General features: G+C 41.1%; 1 protein-coding gene across 1 annotated transcript in view; it reads left to right on the forward strand.

Annotated features, from left to right (window-relative positions):
- Positions 1–27,131, forward strand: part of ZNF827 (zinc finger protein 827) — a 167,463-nt gene that overhangs the window by 108,060 nt on the left and 32,272 nt on the right. Inside the window, exon 8 of the mRNA XM_035022959.1 lies at positions 612–715. Coding sequence (XP_034878850.1) covers positions 612–715 — 104 coding nt within the window. The remainder of the gene's footprint in view (positions 1–611; positions 716–27,131) is intronic.

Genomic DNA, 27,131 nt, shown 5'->3' on the forward strand with positions numbered 1-27,131 from the left:
CTCCTTCCAAACCAAGACATTTCTAGGATGTGGTCTCAGTTTCCATGGGGACCAGTGAGTTGTGTCCTTCAGTGCAATGGCCCCTTGACTCTGGCCTGCGTGCTGTGCTTCTGATGTGTGCTGTTGGTCCTGAGGGCTCAGGCGACAGAATGTGGGTGAGCCAGGGCAGATCTCTCGCCGCTCTGGGAAGAACCTCAAATAGGCCTTTCTGATTCTGAGTCGGGCAGTTGGTCTTCATTTGGGCGCAACCCTGGCAGGACACAGAGTACAAGAGTAAAATTTACTGCTCAGCTGTCCTGACTGTGGGTTTAACGATGTTTCAAAGATGATGTTTCATATAGTCACCTTAAATATAAAACCAACCGGCAGAATATACAGATGGCACTCGTCTGATGTCATAGATTTTCTCTTTCTCCATTTTAAGCCACAATCTTCTTATATTCTCTAAACACCATTAAAAAAAACAAAAAACAAAAAACCTTATTCCGTATGTGTGTGTGTTTGTGTGTGTGTGTGTGTGTGTGTGTGTATATATATATTTGGGGCCAGATGCTCTGGGTAATGTAAATAACTTTAATTTACTAAACTTTACCCCCCTCCCCCCACCCCAGCCCTTTCTTTTCAGAAGATACATTTAGACAATCACCATTCACCTCTAATTCAAAAGACCTGCTACCCAGTGAATCTGTGCTTCATGGAAGAATATCAACGCCAGGTATGGAAACATGATTTGACTTTGCTGCTACTGTTGGTTGCTTAAAATGACTTTTCTGAAATGTGCAAATGTTCAGATACTTTCAGCTTAGATGTGGACGTTTTTCATATGAAGCTAGGCTTTTAAAAAAGACGAGAAACTCAATTTAAACAGCCACAAAAGTTTATTAAAATGAAGTGTGGTCAGTAATAAAGTGCTTCATTTTTTGCTTTAGGAGCTTATTGTTCTTTACGTGCTGATGTTTCATTCATATACCAAATTTCCTTTTCTTTGAAATAGCAAAGTATAACTTGAATATAATTTGCTTTACACGTTGTTAGTGTTTCAGGCAGGCAGCCAGGAGGATATAGGAGGGCAGTGGCGAGAACTAATCGCCCGCAGGGAAGGTTGCGACCCTGGTGGGGTGTGGGTGGCCACAAAGACCACTTTGGTTTCCATGGAAGCAGCACAACTCGTTAAGATAATCTTGCCACCCAGATTCCGCCTCTCTTCTTAATAAGAGTATCTGCATATATCCATCTAATGCTCCTTTTTGCAATCTCAGCATCAGTACATAATTAATTTATTATCCACTCTTCCTTTTTCATTTCTCCTTTCCAGAGTAGAGGGCACGATGTGTTTGCTGTCCCCTTATCAACAGCATGGGCAACCCTCAGGGCTGTGTGTGTGTTCTCAGAGTTCTTAGGAGATGAGAACATTTGAGAACCACTGCACTGTATCCCATACTCCTCACCGGCGTCCCACCCCCACCCCAATACCAGTATAGCAGCCAGGAAGCTTCCTGCTGTTGTAATCTTAGTTCCAGCCATTGAGAGAATTTCAGAAGCTCTCCGTGGCCTCTCCGCCCATTCACTTGTCTAGGAGAGCATGGGAGACCAGGGCTACGAGGGTTCAGGAGAAGCTTGTAGTAGGGCTCTTGGCCAGGAACCCCTGCAATAATAAAGTCCAAGTGTCCTCCACACACCCAAGGAGCCTGGTGTCACAGATGGCTGGGAGATCTGAGTATTTTGCAATTCGGAAAAAGCCAAGTAGCATTTTATGATATATTGGCTTGGGGGTATCACAGGTCACTGGAAGTGGTTTGTGACAAACAGTGGGCGGAAAGGCAGCTCTTTGTCACCCTTTAGTCTTGTGATGACAGATCCATTTCTTCTCATCCCCAAAGAGTCCGGATACCTACACGCTTTTTAGCTTTGCAGGACGTTTCTATTCAATCACCATAAATAACATGCTTACACAAAAACACATTACATAATATCTGGTTCTAGAGGTGAAAGAAATTTTGCTTGGTCAATATCTTAATTCTCAAACAGGCACTATTTGAACTACTGTTTACTTCCCACAGTGTCATTTTGAATAGCCATCTCCCTGGTCCCAAAATTATCACCCTGCTCTTAAGTTGATGGATTGTGACTTTCTAATGTCAAAATAACTGCCTGGGAACTGCCTGTCAGAGTGCTGTGACCCATACAGCCAGCGTCGCACGGTGTATATACAAACCCTGCATTGCTGGCTTAATGTTTGGCTTGGCTATATCTTAAGAAGGGTTTATTGGTCAAGTTACAACCTGACCTCAAAGAGTGATATCAGTGTATGTTTAACTGCGTATAGAGGGGGTTTCTGTGGTTTGCCTGACAGACGCATTACAAATTAGATAAACTCACACTTAAAAAGTTAACTTTTATTTTGGGTAGGAAGTCAGCATAACTGGGATTTTTAAAATGTAAATCTACCGTTCTGAGAGATAATCATTCTATACTCCAAAAGCCTTTAGGCAGAGGACAAGCAAAATGACTATATTTACATTTTGCTAAAATAGACAACTAAAAAGGGACTTTTTTTTTTTTTTAAATAAACAAGGTGAGGGGCGCCTGAGTGGCTCAGTCGTTAGGCGTCTGCCTTTGGCTCAGGTCATGAGCTCAGGGTCTTGAGTTCGAGCCCCGCATTGGGTTCCCTGCTCGGCAGGAAGCCTGCTTCTCCCTCTCCCACTCCCCCTGCTTGTGTTCCTGCTCTCGCTGTGTCTCTTTCTGTCAAATAAATAAAATCTTAAAAAAAAAAAAAGTGAAAATGCTTTAGAAATGGAATCAAAATTAGAAAAATTAAAAATGACAAGGACAACTTTGTAATCACAAAGTTCTCATAATCTGAACACATGTTTTGTAAGGAAAGCCTCAATAATTTGGACGAATTGTGGAGAAGACCAATCTGAATTAACAAAAGACTGCAATACGGAGACTTTACAAGAAAACATCTCTTTCAAGTCTGGATAGCAATAGATGGCCCTTGTATTCCTACCGCGGCTCCCCAGTCCCTTACCCACAACTCTGAAATCCGAAAAGCTCTTCCAACCACAATTTTTTAAATAAGTTACTTGGTGGCAAAACTTAATGGGAGGCTATTTATAGCCCATATGTACCGCCAAGTGAAATTCATCCATTTCGTTACAGAAATATCAACATGTTTGATTATGAAGGCCCACTAGAGTGTTATGTAAAATATGTCTTAGGCACCATATTAGCATTCTGAAATAAGAAAAAGTATGAATCCCCAAACACATCCCAGAGCCCAGGGGTCTCAGATAGAGACTCTGGACCTACAGGTATTCCAGTACTCTGCTAAATGCCGTGCTGGAAGCAAAGAAATTAAAGCTACAGTTGAGGATCTTAAGGTTCAAAGGCATAAGAGTCAAGGAATCTTACAGAAAATTTTCAGAAGACTTGGTGGGCAGCAGATTGCTAAATCATTGGAGATGTGGCAAGCAAGAAGAGTCCAATGGGGATGTTCTCATGCTGAGGCGGCGTTATTAATAAGGGCCTGGGTTAAAGAGAAAAGGAAGAGGTGGGTAGGAGAGGCAGACAAAGGGCTAGTTCACTGGTTTGGGAGACTGGTGAGCTTTGCGAGAAGCAGGTTGAATTAGGGAGGAATAGTGTTTGTGCAGAAACGGGGAAGCCAGGGAGGAGACAGGTAGTGACTAGGCAGAAAATAATGTGTGGTTAATGTGTAAATAAAAGCCTCAGAGTTCTTAGAAATCTTCTCTTCAGTAGTTTGAACATTACCATTAAAATATTATTTCTGTTCTTTATTCACTTAGCAAACTTCTTCTTTCGAGAGATAATGCAAAGATAAATATCAGCCCAAAGAATTGTCTCAGATTCCCAACTAGGAGAGACCCTAATTAATGAGGTTTAACAAGCCTGGTTCCAATCTAAGAAGTCCCTTGCAAATGCTGAAGACCCATAGCATTAATTGAGCAGTATATATTGGCATGTGTTTATATACCTTCTCTCAATGGGATGAAACACTCTTCTAAACACCTGTGGAGTCGGACCGTGGGGCAGAGAGGTGCACCATAGGAGGGCACCCAAACAGCTCCAGACCAAAGGGATCCAACCCACACATTGTGAATGTGTCTCAGGCCTGTGGAGAAGGAAGCAAGCAATATGGGGGATAGCAAAGTGGGGAGAGGTGGGTAGGGACTGTGGACTGTGAAGAAATCGAGAATAGCACAGTTAACTAGGCATTTGCCTTCGGCAGATGGTATCTGAGGCACACAGCTGCCACCATCCCAGAGAAACAGAATAAACACAGAGCTTCACGGTGTCCTGGCCTTCGTTGCTGCCACTATTTCTAGACTGACTTTCCTGAGAACCAAAGAATGTTCACGTGCCAAGACCTAACATTTTTACTTGCTCTGACTGTCTTAGACAGAGGTAACACCAGGAATTCTTAATAAAATGATGAGTTCAAGCCTGCTGTCCCCTTCTGCTGGAGGGATGGGGGGACCAAATATCCTGGAAGCCATGAATAGATGATGGAGTGTACCCTGGGTGGTGGTGGTGCTGATGGTGATTTCCCCAAAGAAATAAAAGTGCTTTCCCATTGTGGGGGAGATAGAAATTACCGGCCATGTAGAATCTAAGCTACTTTGTCTAATTTGTAGTGGTCTCACTTTGTAGAAGATTTACATTCATAGAGGAAAAGTGTGGGGTCAGGTGTTTCTCAGGGCACCGCGGGCTGCTCTGTATGCAGAGTGGATGTGGGACCGTCCCACGTGCAGCCACTCCCTATTGGCCCGGCATCCTTCTGGAAGCAGAGACTCTCGAGGGGAGAAACTTCAGACAATGTGGAGCTTCCATCCTGTTTGATGATGATTTTGAAGGCACAGTATGTTTTCTCTGTGTTAAGCCAGAAAACAAAAACACAACCAGAGCGGGTACGAAGGGAAATGTGGGTGTCTGTGGAATTCTCTCTCACAGTTTGGAGGTACACATGCTTCTTTTTTTTTTTTTTTTTTAAAGATTTTATTTATTTATTTGAGAGAGAGAGAGAGCATGAGAGGGGGAAGGGTCAGAGGGAGAAGCAGACTCCCCGCTGAGCAGGGAGCCCGATGCGGGACTCGATCCAGGGACTCCAGGATCATGACCTGAGCCGAAGGCAGTCGCTCAACCAACTGAGCCACCCAGGCGCCCCGGTACACATGCTTCTGTTTGATATTTCAGAGGGAGCTCAGAGCTAGACAATGCAAAACGTACCAACAATTACATTTGTCCACCCCCACCCTCATTATTTGCCAGAGCCCCTGAAAAAGGTCGTCCTTGTGGTTTAGAACACGGACACAAGACGTAAAGAACTTGGGGGAAGTCAAGTCCCTTCCAGAACATGCTCTGCCCATCAGGATCTGCTGTTAAGTTAAAAAGACTGGTTCGGAGCCGCCGGCCTTGTCACCAGGCCAATTCTTGATTTATTTTCCTCCCTCTGTTCTGCCCATCAATCTAATACAAGGGGTATCATCTCATATACTTGGCTGAGATCTAGATGAAGCATGCCTTGCATTGACTGCACCCCTCGACAACCCCCCCGCCCCACCCCACAGCTGACTGTCAGCCAGCCCAACACCTGGCCAGTTAGGGATGACCTCTTGGCTGAGATCTAGATGAAACATGCCTTGCATTGACTGCACCCCTCGACACCACCCCCCCCGCCCCACAGCTGACTGTCAGCCAGCCCAACTCCTGGCCAGTTAGGGATGACCTCTTTCAGACTGCTGGCTTAGAAGATGTGCAGGTCACCTTCCTTTATGTTAACCCTTACCAGCTCAGAGAGAGAGAGACAGACAGACAGACAGACGGAGCTGTCCTGGATTATAGCAAAGTGTTTTCTTTAATCCTTCTTCAAACACAGCAGATTCGTTTTAAATTCAGACTAAGTCACGGATAAAGAGTAGAACATTGAGCGTTGTTGGTGTGTATCGTTTTGTAGCTTAAGGTCCTTTTTTGATTCCACAAATTCCTTGTGCACGGGAAAGGAAGCTAATATGGGTCCACTTACATGCAGCTTTTTTTTTTTTCCCGATAAACACAGTACAGTACTGTAAATGTATTTTCTCTTCCTTATGATTTTCTTTTCTCTAGCTGACTTTATTGTAAGAATATAGTATACAGGGACGCCTGGGTGGCTCAGTCGGTTAAGCAGCTGTCTTCAGCTCAGGTCATGATCCCGGGGTCCTGGGATAGAGTCCTGCATTGGACTCCCTGCTTGGCGGGGAGCCTGCTTCTCCTTCTCCCTCTGCCTGCCACTCCCCTGCTTGTGCTCTCTCTCTCTGTCAAATAAATAAATAAAATCTTAAAAAAAAAAAAGAATATAGTATACAGTACATACAACATCTAAAACGTGTTAATTCACTCTTTATATTATTGGTAGGGCTACTGGTCAACAGTATGATATTAGTTCAGTTTTGGGGGAGTCAGAAGTTATATGCAGATTTTCGACTGCATGGGGTTGGCACCCCTAACACCCCCATTTTATTCAAGGGTCAAATGTAGTTATTAGGGCACAGGACCTACATCATCCCATTTAATCCTGAAGAAAACTCATTGAGACACAGGAATTATGCTTCCTTTACAAATGAGTGACTGGAGGTTCAGAGAGATTTAATAACTTTTTTCCCCCTGTTTTATTGAGATATGATTGACATATAAGATTCTGTTAAAGGTATACAGCATAATGATTGGATACATATATTGTAAAATGATTACCACAGTAAGTTTAGGTAATACCCATCATCATACATAGTTACAAATCTTTTTTCTCATGAGGAGAACTTTTTAAGCTCTACTCTCATAGCAGCTTAAAGATTAGCAATACAATAACGTTAACTATAGTCACCATGCCATACGTTACATCGCCATGACTTATTTGTCTTGTCAGTGGAAGTTTGTACCTTTTGCAGAGAGATGTAATAGCTTGTACAAAGTCCTGCCGTTGGTGAGAGGCAGGTAGCACTGGAATTCAAACCCAGAACTGCACAATACGTTGTCTTTCTGCCCCGTCATCACTGCCTGCTAAGTCAGGTGGGGTGTCACTGGCAGTGAGCCAAGGGCATGCATCTCTGCAGTGTTTGCTCCCACGGACCCACACTTAGCATTTGAAGTCTCACTGATGGATTGCCCTCTTTCAGCCAGGAATAAAAAGGTGGCCCTCTTTGTAAGATATTGCAAAGAAGTTACTAGATAAGAATATACTGTTTATTCATGTAATTCTAATTTTGTCCTCTTCCGTTTCCCTTTTTTCTTTCTTCCTTTAATATACTTAGATATCGAGTAGTCATCATCCCTTAAAATGTTTCTTTCAGTTAAGAAAATTGAAGAAAGTGTTCATGTTTATTTTCAGTAATTTTTAATAGATCATCTAAGCCATAGACGTAGTTTCAGGAAACTCTAAAAACCTCCTGATGAAATAAAACGCGGAATACTGAAGGTAGTGGGGATCTGGTCAGCAGTACAGAAGAAAAAGTTCTAGACTGGGAATCAGGAGAACCCAGGTGTAATTCTAGCGCAGTTTCCAGTAGAAAGAGAATAGAAGGGCTCCAAGACTTCTTCCGTATCCCCTCTTTGTCAAAAACTCTGCCATCTGGAACGTCAGCCCCGGTGCCTTTATTTTCTTTGCAGGGCCCAAACTAGAATGCTGGAACCGGGGAAAAAGAGAGTCTCTACCCCCTGAAATTCCGCCACCCCCCTAATAGTTGGGGGAGGGACAGTCACCATAAGTAATTCAGTACTGGGGGTGGTAGCGGCTGGGAAGAGGTGCAAGAAGGGTTTCTAGGAAGCTAGGATGTTCTGTTTCTCTATCTGGCTGCTGATTGCATGCATATGTAATTTTGTGAAAATTCACCAGGCCATGTACCATGACAGTATTTCTGCATTTGTTAGGGCTAATTGGCTTATTCACAACACATTGGCTTGGGTGGGTCTAGATGCCAAGCGGTCACCTCCCAGCCATGAATCTGAGTGCACGTTCACTTCAGAGACTACGACAGTGATGATGAGGACAGCAGTCTTTCAATTATCAACCTTTTAGTCTGTAGGAACATTTCCATTTGTAGCACGAACTTATTGCCCTGAACTAAATGACAGGTAGGCTGATAGATCTGATTCCTGTTGAGTTTCAAATTGGAAAGCTATTCTGTACCGCTTATAGCATTTCTTTGGTGTCCATGCTGTAGATGAGCTGTAGTCTGTCCAGCTGTTTACCAGAGGGGGGAAGTTTTCATTGTGCTGGGTCTTCCTGATCCAGATAATGTTATTTGAGGCTAAAAAAAAATGTGCTCACAACTGGCCCCATCTGCCCCTCGCCTGCCTACTTTGGTCTTAGAGCATAGGCAAGTTCCAAAAGAGAGCTATTGACTCCTTTCAAAACTCCTTGTAGACAAAGTGCTTGCATCAGGCATGGTCAACTTGGTGTCCAAGTTAGCCCTTCTCAAAACTGTCACTAATGGGGTCTCTGCAGACCAAGATTTATGGGCTTCACACACTGAAGTGCACACTTTTTTTAAGGGTGGTGAGCTTTGCCAAGGAGAAACTTGTATCCAGTTTGGATGCCTCACTTGAGCTCTCTATGAAGAGCCACGAAACAGGGCGGCAGGGGGGCAACTGTGGTTGTTTGGCTAAGCCTCTTGATCTCTGCCCAGATGGCACAGGGGTTGAATCGCTTGGTACTGAAGATAATCATCAACACTTTCATGTTTGTTCTTTGTGGGGAATGTAACATCCAAAAGCCTGGGGGGTTGTGTCCACTTTGGCCCTGGCCCAGTATCTTCCTGTGAGCACAGCAAATGTGTACGTGCTCACATAAAATTTTCTGCACACCATGTACAAGGCCTTAGCAGTGCCTGTGATCGTGATTTTACTTTTGCAAAGACTATTGAGGTGCCTCAAGAATGAATAAAAGGTCAAATTCTCAAGTACGGGTAATGGATGATGAAGAGTATTTGTTTGAAAATTGGAATCTGGTAACCTCTGGCTTCAGTTTGGGACTGGCTAATTCAATCTACAAGGCCTTTTCTGTATATACAATATGTTCTTCCATTCCTTTACTATCAAAAATTCATACTCTCATTTCATGCAATTTCTTCTTTGTGTTTATTCCCTTTCAGGGCAGCCACTGCCCTCCGGTAACCAGGGTAGAAAAAAAGAAAAGTCATTGCAAACTAGACCATCTATTTTCATTTAAACAAACACATTCTGGATTCCCATCTGTAGGCCAAATGAGTGCTTCTCCCATGGTAAGAAAGATACCCCCACGTCACACCACAGCCCTTTCTTGATGTCGTTGTAGGAAGGATGGTCAGGGGCTTCATTTTTTTGGCAGCTCTCCCTCATGCAGCATCTTTCCTTTTCAGCGTACTTATCATTTCTGTCCTCAGTGTATCATCCAGAAAAGTTAACTAGAAGCATGAAAGTATGGGCAGTCTTTGAATTTGCTTAATGATATTTAGTTCTCCGTACCATCTGCTGGAGTTCTATTGAGATATCCCATGCAGAAGTCCCTCAAGCTCTTTCAATTCAACAGGTCCCAAACTAAGCATAATATTTCCCCCACCGTCCCCTGTCCCTTCCAAAACTAATTAATTAGTTGATTGATTAATTGATCAAAGCCCTCCTCTCTCTTCTCCTGTTTTCTATCCTACTGGATAGCATCATCATCATCACCCACCATGACATAAACCTTATGTTTTAAGGCACAGGACCTACGTCATCCCATTTCCCCCATGACATAAACCTTAAGGTTGGACACGATTTGTTTGGGTTTCCTTAGGAGCAGATGCTAAGACAAAGATTTGAGTGCGTGTAGTTTTTTAGGAAGTGACACAGGAAACACCAGGAGAGGAACGGGGAAGTGAGCCAAGGAAAAGAAGGCAGCCAGTAAAGGGAGTGTCATCCAACAGGTCACTTGCTGCGAACAGTTGGAGGCTAATTTCACTGGGGAGCTCTGGGAAGCAGTGGAGGGTGCACACCTCAGATTTTCCTACCCAAGAGGTCGGAGAGCTGGGACGTTTATGCAGTCAGTCATCGATCAGTCAAACCTACTCTCAAGAATCAATTCCCCAATACTCTGGTTTCCTGCACAGGTGGGCAAAGCAGGCTTCAGTGGCCAGAGAGAGCCCTTGGAAACCCTCTGCAGGTGCTGGTAGTGGGAAGGTGACGTTGAAGTAGTAAAGGCCAGGTGACCACTGAAGATCAGTGAGGATGACGCATTCTCTCTTCCTCCCCCTCCACTTCTGCTCAGTTACCTTTCCTCCTGAGCTGATTCTCCCCCCACTCTCCCCCCAGCTCTCTCCTAAATGCATTCTTTTCTTTTGGTCCTAACTGCCAATAACTTCATTCAAGTCTCCATCATTGGTCCCCTGGATTACAACAGCCTCTGGCAGGTCTCCCCATGTCCAAGGTCACCCCCACCAGGCCCTTCTCTCCATCCTGCAGTCATAACCTTTCTAGAAGGTGGATCTCATCATGTCCCCCTTGGCCCTGCTGGCTTCCCATTGCCTTCTGAATAAAGTCTAAACTTTGCACATGCACTCTCTTATACACTACCTGTTGGTTTGGGGTGGTTGGTTTTTGTTTTTGTTTTTGTTTTTGTTTTTTTGATAGTCTGTGTTTTCTTTGGAAATCGTTCCCTGCCACTCCCAAACTGAATTAGCCACCACTTTCTTTGAGGCCCTTGGATATTCAGAATTCCTGTTTACTCATCACTTTCTTAATTAACTGGAAGCTCTTTGGTGGGCATAAATAGTCTTGTTGATCATTCTATCTCCCAGAAGCTAGCACCTAATATAGTTGCCCATCAAATCTTGGGACAAAAGCATATTGTTGAAAACCATGTTGTTTGTAAGAACTAGTGTTAAACGTTCTAATGAGGGATCTGGTAAGGCTTTGATTATAACACAGATCTGTTTTTGACTACAGATAAAAATGGATCCCTTTATAATGTAAGATGTGCAGTAAAGCCCTTTCCAAATATAGTTGGTCTCTCTATCTAATGTGAGTAGCACACTACCATGATGTAACTCTCTTTTTTAGAATTAAATGGCTTAGCTTGACAAGAGAAAGATTGCCGGGCTGTTGTGTTCATTTTTTTTTCACCTTAGATATAGATCTAACTGCCAACCACCAAAGAAACTCTAGGGCAGCATTTCCGAAGTCAGAGAGTAGAAAATGGAAGTACAAGAAAAGTTTAGACAGTTTGATGTGAAAGGCCAGTAGTTGAATTACTGTTATTATTACACTGATTTTCATGTGTAATAATAAACTTCCCAGGCGTGAAATCCCCTAGGTCATTAATCTCATATTAAAAAGCTTGGAATTATTTCATAAAGAATTTGTTCCCATCCGTGAGCCAACTGCTTTATCAAACGAGCTTCTCTTTTAATGTAAATTATTTTATTAAAGGACAGTGTTATATTTTGATCCAAATAGGGCAAACGTTCACATAGGAGTCTCATAAATACAAAAGAGGGGGTGCCTGGATGGCTCAGTCAGTTAGGCGACTGCCTTCTGCTCAGGTCATGATCCCAGAGTCCCAGGATTGAGCCCTGAGTGGGGCTCTCCACTTAGCAGGGAGTCAACTTCTCCCTCTCCCTCTGCTCCCCCCCCACCGCCCCCAGTCATGCTCACTCTGTCTCTCAAATAAATAAATAAAATCTTGAAAAAAAATACTAAAGAGAAACTTTGTGTGAGACAGATTTGAATTCAGGCCTGAATCTTTCTGGAAATGAAAACATCTTTTTTTTTTCCTTTCAAATCATTAAAAAATTATATATGGCTTTTTCCTCTTGCTTGGGAAACATGTTCCACAAATCTTCTGACACTTCCTCAGTCGCTTCTTACGCGTGAAAGAGAGAAGCCGTTTTCTACAGCTCTCAGGCTACACAGCTCCCTCGTCTTACACCTCTCTCCTCACCTCTACAAGAGACAACGGAGTTGGCCCTGTTAGAGCTGGAAATGAACTCACATGCATAGCCATTCTTGCCCTCAGCTCCCTGTGCTCTCAACACTTCTGCATTCTATCTCATCTCAATCTTTTCCTTCCCTTTTTTCTATTATGAGCCATTGTGGGGCTTACATGTGGCAAGACTTCCATTAAATACTCTATTAAACACATAAATAAGAAATGAGTTCTCTAAGTTACAGAGAAATACGATGCTCCGTGTTATTTTGTGAGCTTTGAACCTGATGTTCTAGGAATTTAATCTACAAATAGACTTGAACAAGTAATACTAAAGTATATGGACAAGGACATAAGGTATATGGACAGAGATGCACTTTGCTTCATGGAGATTTGAAACAAATTATATGTCCATAGGTAGGGAGTGGATGAAATGAGCCATGGGACGTTGCATGGAAAACTCCACAGCCAATAAAAAGGATGAAGGAAATCTGTAGGAATTTATTTAAAAAGATGTCGAAGAGATAATGTTAGATTTACAAAACAAACACCAAAAAAACTGGCTACAGACAGCATGTGTAACATGATCCCATTTGTGTTAAAAAAAAAAAAAGGTGATGCATTTATGTGCACATAATATGCTTGCATGTGCATAGATAATTTCTCAACAGATAAACTGTTAACAGTGATTACCACCAAGGAGTAAAAAGGACTGGGATTGGGAGGAGAGGGATAGTAAGGAAGAGGTATTCTTTTATTTTTAAGTTTATATCCTTTGTTCTATTTTTTAAACTATTAATTTGCATTACTTTTATAACTTCTCAAAATTAAAAAAAGTAAACTGTATGTTCAAATCAACTTTTCTTTTTTAGAATCTGTCATTTACACATATGATGACTTGGAGCCTTAATGAGTAATCTGTAAATTAAGTGAACTACTAAAAATGTAGACAAAGCAGTGATTGTTAGCCATCTTCCTTCAGTGAGCAACCCCAGCTGGAAGCCAGTTCAGTGACTGTTTTGTTTCATGAGAATATAAAGCAGGTTACAAATCCCCTTGAATGGTATGATCCCATTGTTTATAAAATGTGTGCATACAGGAAAAAAATCACGAAGGATGGATATAGAAATATTAACTGCTGTCTCCGTTTACTTAGGATTTCAAGTGATTTTTACTTGTATTTTATGGACTTCCATTTCACAATAAGCATATATTATTTTTGTAATCAGAAAGCATCAATAAGCTCCCTTCATTTTGAACAAAGGAGATATTATCTTGTCCATTCTTTTGCTGAATGCTTGACACCAGATCTTTCTGGAAGTTTCTGTCATGAGGATAAGATCAACTTCCACAGAACCACATTTAAATGTGACCCCAGAAAAAAATGGTAGACTTACCAAAAGCAACAAATGTGAATGGAAATATTTTCAGCTAGAAGAGATGAAAATGTCAGGGGAAAAAACCTAGTAAGCGGTGTTTGGAAAGTAGAACCCATCTTAAGATATCAAAGTACCTCAGACTAAGGCATACTGTTTTCATGCCTTGTGTTTGTTGGCACCTACTACCTTCATGATTTCCCCATCCTCTGTTACACGCACCCTCGGGTACTTTTTCCCATCCAGGCTTCCCAGTCAAAATGACTCATCCATCTGCAGAATCTAGTTCCTGCCTTAAGTATCCAGGAATGAGTCACTCAATCAGTTGCTTCTCTTTTAACTTGAATGGAATTAGGCTCAGGGACGTTCGATTGAAAGATTCATGAATGGGTGGGTCCCGGGAAAGGCAGGGGTGAGGTTATCTGGGAAATCAGCCGTATTATAGGAATGAGAGAAAGGCTGGGGAAACAGAATAATTAGGGAGTCAGATAGCTCAAAGAAGAACAATTTACAAAAAAAAAGATTAGGTCCAAACTCCGGCTGTCAGTCTTTGCTAGAGTATGGCGGCAAGAATTAATTGGCTATATGGATTTTAGGTAACTATTTTGTCTTTCAGGCAAAATGACTCATACCAATTATTTTCTTGCTCACTAATTTTGTATGTACTGTGTAGGTACTTGCCAAAAGAAAAGCAGGGGAAAATTTTACTCAGAAAAAAAAAAAAATGTGTACTCTTGCAAATGCTTTTAACATGTAGGCATGCTTTCGGTATGTGAAAGTTATTTTTGACACTATTTTTGGCCAAATTGGTTTTCATTTTTATGAAAAATGTTAATTTTTAAAGCACTCCGGTCTATCTCCCAACTGTTACTTTTATCACTCGAAAATGTGGTATTTTAAAAATACCATCACTGGTGTCATACTAAGACTTGCCTTGAATTACATGCCTTTCATAGTAATTAATGTTTTTTTAAAAAGGCATTTGGACATGAAAAAGGAATAAAAATGAAAGTTCACCAAAATGTTCATAGCAGTTGTCTTTGAGTGGTGATGAATCTGTGGTTGTGTTTCTTTTTTTTTTTTTCCCACTTGTCTCTGTTCTTCTAGTTTTCTATCATGACCATGGAACACTTTTATAAAGAAAGAAAACTAATTTATTAGAGGGAGTAAGGTGTTAAGGAGCAAAGATAAGGTTCACCATGATTTAAGTTACACCATAATAATTATTACGGTCACACGCAAGATGGGTCTTTTGTCGAGGGCTCCTAAACGTCTTGTCTTACCATGAACGAATGTTGGCAGAGACATTTCTAAAATTTTCTGTTAAATCCTGCAAGTTACTAACAAAGAGCTGTGAAACCCTCATGTGAAATACAAATATGACCACACTCATTTAAATATATATTTCAGGGGCGCCTGGGTGGCTCAGTTGGTTAAGCGACTGCCTTCGGCTCAGGTCATGATCCTGGAGTCCCGGGATCGAGTCCCGCATCAGGCTCCCTGCTCGGCAGGGAGCCTGCTTCTCCCTCTGACCCTCCGCCTTCTCATGTGCTCTCTCTCTCTCTCTCATTCTCTCTGTCTCAAATAAATAAAATCTTTTAAAAAAAAAGAAAAATAAATAAATATATATTTCAGTTTGGGTCCTTACTCAGCTCACTTGAGGAACGGTTGAAGCTTCAGGATGGTTACTGATTTTGAACTTTATAAGGGAGATTAAATTTATCTTAGGGCACCCGCTGCTAGAGAAGGACTGAACACCATCTTATTTAACTTGGTCGTGGAAATAGTGTTTCAGTGAACACTCCACTGTACCATTGCATCGCACAGCTGGTCTCATAAACGACCTTCATTTAGGAATAATTAATAAAATGATAGCTGCTCTGGAGGATATTTTCCATAGTTCTATCAAAAAAAAAATAATGAGTATTCACATTTCTGCTGCATCTTTTTAGTTTCCTAATAGAAGAGGTCAATTGCAAGGATGCTCTCTGTGGCTACAGACAGGTTCACTGACTCCCCCTTCGATTGTCTGCATTTTACTCCATCAGGGTTGGGGGACACTGAGATATTATGAGATGAGGATTAAGTATAAAAGGATCTGAGTTAGGGGCACCCGGGGGCTCAGTCAGTTAAGCGTCTGACTCTTGATCTCAGCTCAGGTCGTGAGTTCAATCCCCTGCATGAAGCCTACTTAAAAAATAATAATAATAATAAAAATAAATAAAAATAAAAGGATCTGAGTATCATTAAATATCTGATGAACAGTGTGAAAAGCCATGGTGAGGTGTGTGTACCAATGGGATGAAAAGAAAATTCATTCACTCATCCAACAAATACTTAATTGAGCAGCTATTATATACCAGGTACTTTTTAGGTCCCAGGGAACAGCAGTGAACAAAATGAAATCTCTGTCCTTATGGGGTTTACACTTGAGGGAGAAAGGCAGACAATAAACAAATAATTATACAGACTGTTTACAATATGTACACACGCACACACACACACATATATATACATATGTAATAACATCCTAAGAACATGTTATTTATATTTATATCTACTATATAATAACATCATGGGAAAACTAAGTGGGGTGGGGGGGGTCACTGAGGTAGGGTGGTGGAGAAAGCTAAGAGAGAGAAAAGGTATGGAGCAGATACCCCAAGCCAGTCTTGTTGTGCCTTACACCACGGCGGGGTAGAGTGTTCTGGGCAAAGGGAGGAGTAACTACAAGGCCTGAGGTGAGGGTGAATTTGGCATGAGGAAGTGACGGCCAGAGAGAAATAAAGAATAGCTTATAGGGCTTCGTGGTGAAGAGCAGGGACTTGGGATTTTACTGCAAGTATGCCAGGAACCAGTGGAATGTTTTGAGCAGAGAAATGGCATAATCTCACTTCCATTTTAAAAAGTTAATCCGACTCTTTCTTATTTAATCTTTAAAGCCTGAATAAAGTCCCCTGAAAGGCTTAATGGAAACAGAGAAGCCGTGCATAAAGATAAGAGAGGCAAAGAAAGTTAATTTAATTTGCTGAATATTATTTTTATTAAGTGGATGGAATCTGTGCATATCCCTTTCATAATTATTGATTGTAAGTGTTGCCCAATATTTGTCTCTTTTAATTTTTCTTACTATTGAGTTATTTTAAGAGAGATTATATTTTTACTATGTTTAGTTGAAATTTTGATTTTCTTTCTCAGTTATTTAAAAATTACTATCTAGATATTTAACTGAATATTTATGGAAAAAGTCTAACAATTCAACCTAATAAAAAGGCTTAGAAGTTACAGAATTTGAGATCAGACATTTTTTAAAACAACAAGACAAATTCATTATTTAGAATTCATTGTGGAAAAGTGAATGCCTTCATAAGAAAAGTGACTTCAGCTTCACACAAGAACTGCTCCAGTATTGTTTGTAAAGAGTTCTGTCAGGGAACTATAAATTCGCCAATAAAACTGCAAATTACTCTAACAGATGCTTACAAAGCGTGCCTAGAGGCTATTGTATATGTGTGTTTCGCCAGTTCTGGCAATGAAAAGGTGATTTACAATCCTAAAACCACTAATGATGGCATTTTACAAATGTTATACCCAATTATATTGTGTACGACAATAAAATTCATTATTTACAACAGAATTCCTAAATATTTGTTACATACATCCATTACTGACAATCAGAAGGACTCATATTTGCTAGCACATACTATGAATCTTCTGGAGTGGGGGATTCGCCTTTGCTCCATTCATGGAAATAGTACTGAATAAGGACTTTCTTTGCCTTCCATACTGAGAAAGACCACCAAGTACTAAATTATCAAAAACCTAGTTACTAAGTAAGATCGCTACCATCACTGATGGATTCAGGTTCAAGACAACCCTTTGGCATATATGCCACATCCCACACACGTATAGACAATAATCCTAAGATGTTGAAATCCCTTTAAAAAAAGTATTTTGTTACCCATAATATCTGAGGAAATGTAGCTTCTTCATAGACTTTTCAAGACTTGCATTATACAAATATATATTTTTAGCAGCTCCATTTTTAAGTGGTTGTTTTGTTTTGTTTTGGCCACCAGAATAGAGTAGGTGATTCTCTAGTCTAGACCTGTTACCATATCATTTTTCAGCCAAGCCATTCAGAGGCAGTTTGCTAAGATAGGGAGTGAGATAATATGTTTCAATGATAAAATAAATAGTCCACTCCTTGTTGGCAAGCCGTGAGGTTGACTACTTAATATTGAGCTAGAGAGTGAGTGTGAATTACAGTTTCCTCCAGGATGATGCAAGCTTCGAAATTCCCTGGGGTAAGGGGCGAGGGTGGAGAGACAAACCTTTACCAGTGGTCCAATGATACCCATTTTCACTTGTGTGTGTGTGTGTATGTGTATTCATTTCCTTGCTGCATGTGAAAGCATGCTAGTCAAAAATCTCTAAAAGGGCTTTGCAATTTTTTTTTTTAAGATTTTATTTATTTATTTGACAGAAAGACACACCGTGAGAGAGGGAACACAAGCAGGGGGAGTGGGAGAGGGAGAAGCAGGCTTCCCGCGGAGCAAGGAGCCCCATGCGGGACTCGATCCCAGGACCCCGGGATCATGACCTGAGCCGAAGGCAGATGCTTAACGACTGAGCCACCCAGGCACCCCGGCTTTGCAATTTTAAACAGAAATCTCCACTTAAGGGATTTTATAGTTAAAAAAAAAAGAAGTTCTTAAGTCAACTAATTGTTCCCTAGCAATAGTGGCCGCTCTTCAGGGTAGCACACCACATATTAGAACAAGTTATAACAAAAAGAAATGAATTTAAGGAAAACTGCACCCATTTTGAGAAAGTGGATTTTTTTTTTTTATGCATAAATAACCCAACCAGGATGTTCCTGTGTGTGTAGCACACTGAATGCATTGAAGTCATTTTTGTTTTATTGAGGAACTGGGATAAACCTGCAGTTAGACCTTTGGGAAATCATTACTGGCTCAAGCTAAATGATAAAGTCAAGCTAAAAGCTGACTTTATTTTGTTCTTAGAAAGGTTTGGGGGAGTCATAGACACTGATTCATAAGGAATCCTTTGATCAATTGGAAAAACCTCTCTGCTCAGAAGGAAGGCAGAGACGACGTCTCACAGGTCAGATTGTGTGGTTGATATTCTAGAGATGATGATATTAATTCCTCCCAGATTACCTCCATAACACTTTCCAGATCCTTTTGCAAACAGCTGGATTCCAACATGACTCTTGGTTTGTGCAAATGAAGAACTAGGAAGTGATTCTGATACATTGTTCGCTAGCAAAGAAGTGATTTTCTTACCCTCTTGCAGGTGGTAACAAGCTTGGGCTCATTTTTTTTTTTTTTTGATTGCTGAGATGGGTGGCATTAAAGAAGTTTCTGGAAGAAAGAGTTGTAAGTCTGCACTAGGAAAAGGATATTTGTTGTTGTTTTATGTACTGGTTTTGATAGAGTTGGACTCTTAAGAGACTTTATCATAATAAATTGGAATGATGTACTGAGTTGGTATATCTTTCAAGCTTTCTTGACAAAAACCTAGAGTAAATTTCACGTTTATATATGAGTATGTGTTTGTGTGTGCTAAATGACGATGTAAAATATACAGAGAGGTTGTATAGAGGTTGACTGATAGATACAGATGAATGAAACAATCTTCACACATGTACCATATCTAATATTTTCTAATCTATCCAATTTTATTTCACCTTTTTTTAAATGCTGGTCAAGACCCTCTAAGTTCATTTCATGATCCACCAGTGGGTCACAACTAGACATTTGGACATCACTGGGCTAATGGATAGGGATCCCTGGAGTCTTTTCCCACCTTTGAGTTCCCTTCTGGCAAATCCAAGAACTACCATCTTTGGTTTTGACTCAGCAGGGTGGTTTGTGTCAAGCACCTTGTGGATCCAAATTCCCATTTGGATTGAAATAATCAGATCACTCCAGAACCAGACCTTTGAAGCTGTGCCCTACTGTATTAAAAACAAACAAAACAAAAGAAACCAAACCCTTGCCCAATGTGGTCTGGTAATATTTGTGTTTGTATCTAGGTAAGAAAGACAAAGTAACAATGTTTTACATTTGAGTGAATTTCATTGAAGAACAAAGGTCTCTGAATGGCTTTTCAAAATCTTAAAGTAGTGGCAAAGTGTACTTAAGTGGGAAGAAAAAGAAGAAATTTTTAAAGTTCTGCCTTTAATTGAACTATTAGGGTCCTTAATACCTGAAACTAGTCTTTGGTTTTGCACCTTCTTGGATATTGGTAACTGTGACAATGCCCAGCCTTCATTCTTATTCAGTGTGTTAGATAAGGGATAAATAACCCTCTCTCCCCAATGTGTTGCCTTTAATTTCCATTTTTGGAAATAATCTCTTCCTCTGAATAGATCACCCTTCCTGCCATCCAACCTCCCTACACACACACCCCCCCACCACCACCACCTCCATGAAGGGTAAAATGCTCAGATTAAAGTCATAGAGGTTCTTGGTTGCTGGAAATGATGGATTGCAGTAATGAGCTAAGCTTTTAAAAGCATATGTAATACTCAAAGAGAAAAGAATATATGTCTTGGATTCCACCCACTCCAGAAATCAGCAAAGAGAGAATTCTCTCAGTTAAAACATGTCATTTTCATCCCACCCTTGGGGCATTACTTCTGCTTTGTTGATGAAAATGAACATCAAATTGATTGGCTTCCCACACCCTGACAATCAGTAATTATGCCAAAGGTGCTGGGGACCTTCCTGATGAGTGTAGTGATCCAAAAGAAATGCAAGGTGACAGCTTTTCCCTCACCTCACCCCCAGAGTTCCATCTCAGGACAGGTGACAGGCCTGACGGATCATTTCAGAGTACACTTCTTCCCCCACTCTTTCTCATAGAGAGATTTTGAAGATACTATTCGCTTTGAATGAGCAGATCCCATGGAACATAGAACAGTTCCATTCGCCAAAATAGATTCAACGCTAAGTACTGTGAGAGGTATCAGGGTAGAAGAACTTGACGGGTGGGGCTAAAAAAGCTTACGTGTTTGAAAATACCTGCAAATCATTCTCACTTATTACACATATACAATATCCAAATGTCTGAAAATATGGTGCTAGCAACATATGAAGGCTAAAAGGAACTGGAAGTGGAATAGGGCAATGCTCTCAATTCTGACGGGTCAGAGTTTCTACTATCGTTAGAGTTTCTGTAAAATAATTCTATTCATACACAGAGGGCTATTATTATTTTTTTTTACTTCACGCAATTATTTTCATCTTAACCTTGGATAGAGGAAGTTGGACTAAGAGTTAAATGTGCTTGGAATTATGCCTATGACTTTTTTACTACCCTGTGAATCTTCTTATTGAAAGCTTGATGAACTTCTTAATTTAAAAAACAAGAATCAGCTCATTCTCCTTGCCCCTGCTAATCACCGGGGCACCACTATCATAGAAAAGTATATTAAGGATCTACCTGTCTGTATCCCTGCTAGAATTTAAATAGTCGCAACCTCTGCCTCCCCAAAAGCTGCCACCTGGGATACATGAAACGTAGGGTTCTCAACTGGGGAGTGATTTTACTTCCTAGGGAACATTTAGCAGCGTCTGTGATATTTTTCATTGTCATGACCAAGGGGAAGGATGCTACTAAACATCCTGCAGTGCATGGAACAGACCCTACAACAAAGAATGATCTGGTCCAAAATATCAATAGTGCTGAAGTAGAAACTCTGCCTTAGGTGTTGGCAGATGTATACCAAGGGCATGTTGAAAGCTAAAACTCATAGACCAGATATACAAACTAAATAATACCACTTCAACTGTGTGTAAACAGGTATTTCTAGAAAATGTTTCGAGTTTCTAAGGGACAGTTTGGTTATTTAATAGCTCTATTAACACTTGCACTTGTTTCATAATAAACAACTGGTCAATTCTGACACTATTTCAGTAGAACAGTGGTCTAAAAACAAGCATTAAAGATGACAGAATCGTGGGCGCCTGGGTGGCTCAGTTGGTTAAGCGACTGCCTTCGGCTCAGGTCATGATCCTGGAGTCCCTGGATCGAGTCCCACATCGGGCTCCTTGCTCAGCAGGGAGTCTGCTTCTCCCTCTGACCCTCCCCCCTCTCATGCTCTCTCTATCTCATTCTCTCTCTCAAATAAATAAATAAAATCTTTAAAAAAATAAAAAAATAAAAAAAAAGATGACAGAATCGTGCTCATGAATTATCATTAAAATCTCAGGAAACAGAGAATATGCATTATAGAATGAGAGTCCTACACCCCCAAAACGAACGGAACATCCTTTAAATGACACAAGAAATTACATGTATTCATTAGGATAATGTTTTGGCTGTAAAAAAAGCCAGAGTAGCAGTGGCTTAAAATCAGTACAAGTTTCTCTTCCTCTTATAGAGCAGCCAGAGTGTAAACAGTGCCGGGTTCCTGTGGTGTTTTCAGGCTGCTCAGGCTCTTTCTTTCTGTCTTGTTCTGCCGTCCTTGGCAGATCGTTTCCATCTCATGGCCCAATATGACAGCGCCATTGCTCACCATCCTATCCACATGCTAAATAGCAGGGAAGCAAGAAGGAAGTCAAGGGCGTGACCCCCTTTGAAGGGCAAGATCGGAGGCTGTGTACATCACTTCTGCTCATCCTCTTGTCCGGAACTTGGTCGCGTGGCTATGGCTACCAGTTAGGGAGGCTGACAGTGTCCTGTTATGGAGTCCCGTGTCCAGCTAAAACTCGAGGTGCCTTTATTTTTTTATTTTTATTTATTTGAGACAGAGAGAATGAGAGACAGAGAGCATGAGAGGGAGGAGGGTCAGAGGGAGAAGCAGGCTCCCCGCCGAGCAGGGAGCCCGATGCGGGACTCGATCCCGGGACTCCAGGATCATGACCTGAGCCGAAGGCAGTCGCTCAACCGACTGAGCCACCCAGGCGCCCTCGAGGTGCCTTTATTAAAGAAAGAAGAAACCCATGGGTGTTGGAGGACAGCTAGCTGTCTCTACCTCAAATATCTTGTCTTAGGTTAATTCAAGGTCAAGGAACCGAAAGACTGCTTACTAATTCCAGACAGCCTTTGGTGAGGATAGAGGTCAGAGACTATGATGGCGTCCACCATGGCCTGTTTTTTCACTCTGTTACATTAATCCGAAATCACATGAGAGGCAGCACTAGGGCAAGAGCTAAACCCCCAGGGTTCAAATCTTAGCTCTGCCACTTGCTCGCTGAGTTGATTGTAAGCAAGTTTTCTTCCACTCTCTGTGCCTGGACTTCCTCCTTTTGTAAATTGCTAAAGATAATAATATCTAACTCATAAGGTTATAATAAGGATGACTGAAGTAATACGTGTAAAACACTCAGAATAGTCCTTAACATAGCACCTGAGACTAAGAGCTCTAACCATTGTTATTGTGGGGGTTCCTGCACCTGACTGATTTCATATCAGCTGATTTGAGCCTTAATTTATTTTTTTTTGAGCCGTATCTTATTAAGCACATAAATATCTGTTAATTTCATTTCGTTTTAAAATCTCAATAAATATGGGTTGCTTTGATCTAATTTTGAGTTGTAACCCTCACCCCCAATAAAGTATCAAAATGTAGGATTTGACAAAATAAATGAATAAACAAACAAACAAAAAGCAGAATCAGACCTATAAATATAGAGAATAAATAGCCGGTTGCCAGAGGGGAGGGAGAGCGGGGGATGGGCAAAGTGGGGGAAGGGTGGGCAGTGGGAGATACAGGCTTCCAGTTATGGAATGAGTAAGTCGTGGGGACAAAAGGTCCAGCACAGAGAATATAGTCAGTGGTATTGTAACAGCCTTGCATGGTGACAGATGAGAGCTAAGCTTGTGAGGGTAGCATAATTCACAGAGTTGTGGAATCTCTATGTTGTATACCTGAAACTAATATAACATTGTATGTCCACTATACTTCAATAAAAAGAAAGTCGGATTTGATCTGAAATGAAGATAAGGCTAAACTGGGATTGATGTAGACCTGAGCTAACTCATGAACCAGCGGACTGCCGGCTTCCTACAATGAAGCCACATCAGAGGGCAAGCTAGTCAGTGTAGACAACGAATGCTCCAGCTGCTTTGTCAATAGATAACCTTGCCTCACATTAGTTGATTTCTCAGCAGATGTCAGAGATTTCTGGTTTGATCTAACAAAGTTCACTAAACTTGATAATTTTCTTTACTCCTCAGTAAAGGAATTTAAGAACTCACAGTAAAAACACTGAAACTCAGAAGATCTATAAATGGCTGTAGTTGTCTTACTTTCTACACTATTTTATATTTCAACATTTTGTAGCAGATATCCGTCCCTGACATTTTGTCTCTTCAGCTCTAATAAGCAAATGACTAAAAATAAGGTTAGAATATCTTTAAAGCTGCAAACATGCTTGTGTGTGTGGGTGTGTGGGTGGGTGTGTGTGTGGGGGGGGTGTATCAAAGAAAAATTCCTATATTGATGATAGTATAGTTTGGCCCCTAAAACACCCATGTTCTTTGTTAGGTCATTGCATACTTTTTATTAGTGTAAATTTTGAAAGCAGGTCACTATCTTACCGCTATACGAAGTGATAGAAATGCAAATCATGTATATTGCTGTACTGAGGGCAGGAGGTATTTTCTACAGGCCGTAACATACTCTGGGGCGAATGTGAAGTTAGTGTGAGCAGCCAAACTCCAGTACACAAACCTTTGTCTTGATTTTCTTCTCAGTCCCTTTGGTCCTCACAACATAAAACTTAACAGGATGATTCTCTGTCCATTTCATCTTAAAATCAGGGAAGAAGGATAATAGTGACTCTATAGCAATTATTATTATTTTACCAACAGAAAATGATAAAGAAAATTTCATACGGTCATACGGAAATGAAAACCTGTGCCAAATATTTAGCAGGTTGGCTAGTAAGCACTCAGAAGTCGTATGGGTTTAACAACAGTACGATGGGAATTTTCAGATAAATCATTTCCATTTCTACCACGGAAGCTTTGATCTCTTAAAACTCAACATATTATAGTATAAACTGGAAATTAGTCATGACTTGAAGAAACAGGTCTTAGGGTGTTAATTCCTCCAAACAGAAAAAGAAACATTCCACTCCTTACCTCTTTCTTTTTAAAATAAATGAATACAGGAAACAAAGGCATTGAAGGAGCCCATGGGAATGGAGACTAGTTGCCTTACATTGGTGAACAAGCTCCAATGAAAGGGGACAAAGTCCAGGGGCGCCTGGGTGGCTCAGTCGTTAAGTGTCTGCCTTCAGCTCAGGTCATGATCCCAGGGTCCTGGGAAGGGGCCCCTCATCGGGCTCCTTGCTCTGCAGGAGGCCTGCTTCTCCCTCTTCTACTCTCCCTGCTTGCGTTCCCTCTCTCGCTGTGTCTCTCTGTGTCAAATAAATAAAATCTTAAAAAAAAAAAAAAAGAAAGAAAGAAAGAAAGGAGACAAAGTCCATTTCCTATAAGGCAGCATTTGTGAATTGGGGGGCTATAAGGAATAATCTCCTAAAAGTTTAGGGACTTCACAAATCTTTTCTTGGCCAACTTGAACAAAGCATAAGACTCGTGAGTGACCAGGTAAACAGTTGTAACTTGATAAAAAGATAATCCTCTGGCTATTATTATATAAGAGCAGTAGAGGGAGTGTCTGTAAAGGTCAACATGAAGCTTTTGAAAATAATTTTACATAAAGCCAAAGAGTTTGCCTTTAAGGGCAAGATCTGTACTTAATCTGTTCTCTAGGGTCTCTCTTCTCCAACACAGAGACTCCTACTCTCACTTGAACCAAGTATGATTTATTTGTGGGAGACTCTTCAACACCTCAGTGTTTGTTCTGGAATATGAGATCATATTAGGATTCCACTGATTAATCATCATTGCAAATGTAGTCCCAGAATTGTGTAACTTGGGGCTGTCCTTGGAAGGACACCCCCAGCATGTCCACTTCTGATTCGCGTGTGTGGTTTGGTTCAGGATCTGTGAAAAGGGGACAGCATCTACCATAGAGGTTGTTGGGAAGAGCAATGATATAACTTACACCAGGTACTTTACAGAGTGCCTGGCACATCATTAACTCTCAGTAGATTTTATTATTGGTGCTGTTGCCATATTTCCTGCACAGGTGTTAAGAGGGTAAATGGAGAGATAAAACCAGATCTTTAGGGTTGGTTAGAAATTCAATTTGCAAGTGATGAAATAAAGTGTAGCTCCCACCCTTCTTCCTACCACCAGTTCACTGTTCCTGGCTCCTACCGTCCTCCCCCTCCACCCTTTCCTCCCCCACCCTCCTCCTCCTCTGCCACTCAACCAGTGTTACCAGTTTTTATGGCATCCTTCCAGAGATATTGTATATACAGACAAGTGAAAACATATCTGTGTATATTGATACTTAATTTTGGAACATTTATCTTAAGCAGCCCTCCACTTGAAACAGTAGAAAACCTCCTTTCGAGCTGATAATTAAAATGGGAAATGAGGTAGTAGTCTCTTCCCTCCGTTGTTGCAAATGGCAAGTTTTTCTACCCTGTGGAATCAATGGTTACATCCTTCCCCATTGAACAGGATATGGAGGACGTTAGCATCCTTTTGATAGGGTGCACATCAAGGCCCAAAGAAGTGGTTTAGTGGAGTCACATTGGAGCATATTACTGCATCCAGTAGGCCATTTTATCTCCATAGAGAGACAAGATTATTTAACTACTAGGCCAAATATATGGGTGCCCAGAATCGACAACCAGTTCTCTCTTTTACACATTTTTATATGATGTTAGTTGACTGGCTCCCAACTGAAAGGAAGTCAGAAGCCTTAGTTGAGGTGCCACTGATATAAGAGACCCTACTCTAGCTGAACAGGTACAGCAAAGAACTTCAGAAAAATGAAAGCTGCTTCTGCTTCTCTTCCTTTAAATGTGCTCATTGCCCTGCATACTGGGACCTAATTGAATCATGATTCCGCACTTCCCCATTTTGTCCCCTTAGGACAAAAAGGGGTTAGAAGGACAAAGTTACGATTATCATGGTGCCTTAGTAATGTGGTAGTGTTATCTATAAGTAATGCAATGAGGTAAGAAGAAGCAGACGCGGTCACTCCCCATAAGCAGCTGTTGGTGACTGATGTCGTTTGGCAGGTACACGTGTGTGGTTAACGGACCTTGTGTAGGTATCGTGGTTTGCCATTTGGGTTAAACCTTCACTTTGGAAGAATAGGTGTGCCTGTCTGTTTGAAAACCTTCCCTTTGGAAACTCACTTTTTACCCAGGATTACTGCCAGGCAAGTATTTGGGCTTTGGTGTTACTCGGTGCTCTGTTCTGCTGAGGATGTTATTGGTCTCCTTAACAGCAGAAATAGCTCTGTGGATTTGGTCTTGGTAAGTAAAGAGCTTTTCCATTGGCCTTTATGGATGGTGTTGGGTATGTGTGTGCTTTTTAATCGGAGAAATGGAGATATCTCTAGGAGTTTCACCTGACATTATCTCCTGTAAGATTAGAATGTGACCACATTTTCAGCTCCGAACCCACCAACAGGACCTTGAGGCAGATTCACATGCTGAAAAAACAGCCATACGCTGCTCATCAGAATGTGGCAGCATTCCAATTCGAGGAGCATTTGTGAGTCCTCATATTAATATTAAATGCAAGAATCTTTGTTCATGCAACGTGAAGGTTACAAATGTGCACATGCCAAAATGGGGAAATAGCAGAAAATAAGATTCTCACGGTGACATCTGTTCTCCACTATAATACATGTTCTATAATACAGTGTACAGTTTGGAGAATGATTAGTTATGCAAAGCCTTCGGTCTGTGGTG

Source organism: Mirounga leonina, unplaced genomic scaffold (genome assembly GCF_011800145.1).
Source record: "Mirounga leonina isolate KUSES-001 unplaced genomic scaffold, KU_Mleo_1.0 Mir_176, whole genome shotgun sequence".
Taxonomy (NCBI): Eukaryota; Metazoa; Chordata; class Mammalia; order Carnivora; family Phocidae; genus Mirounga; species Mirounga leonina.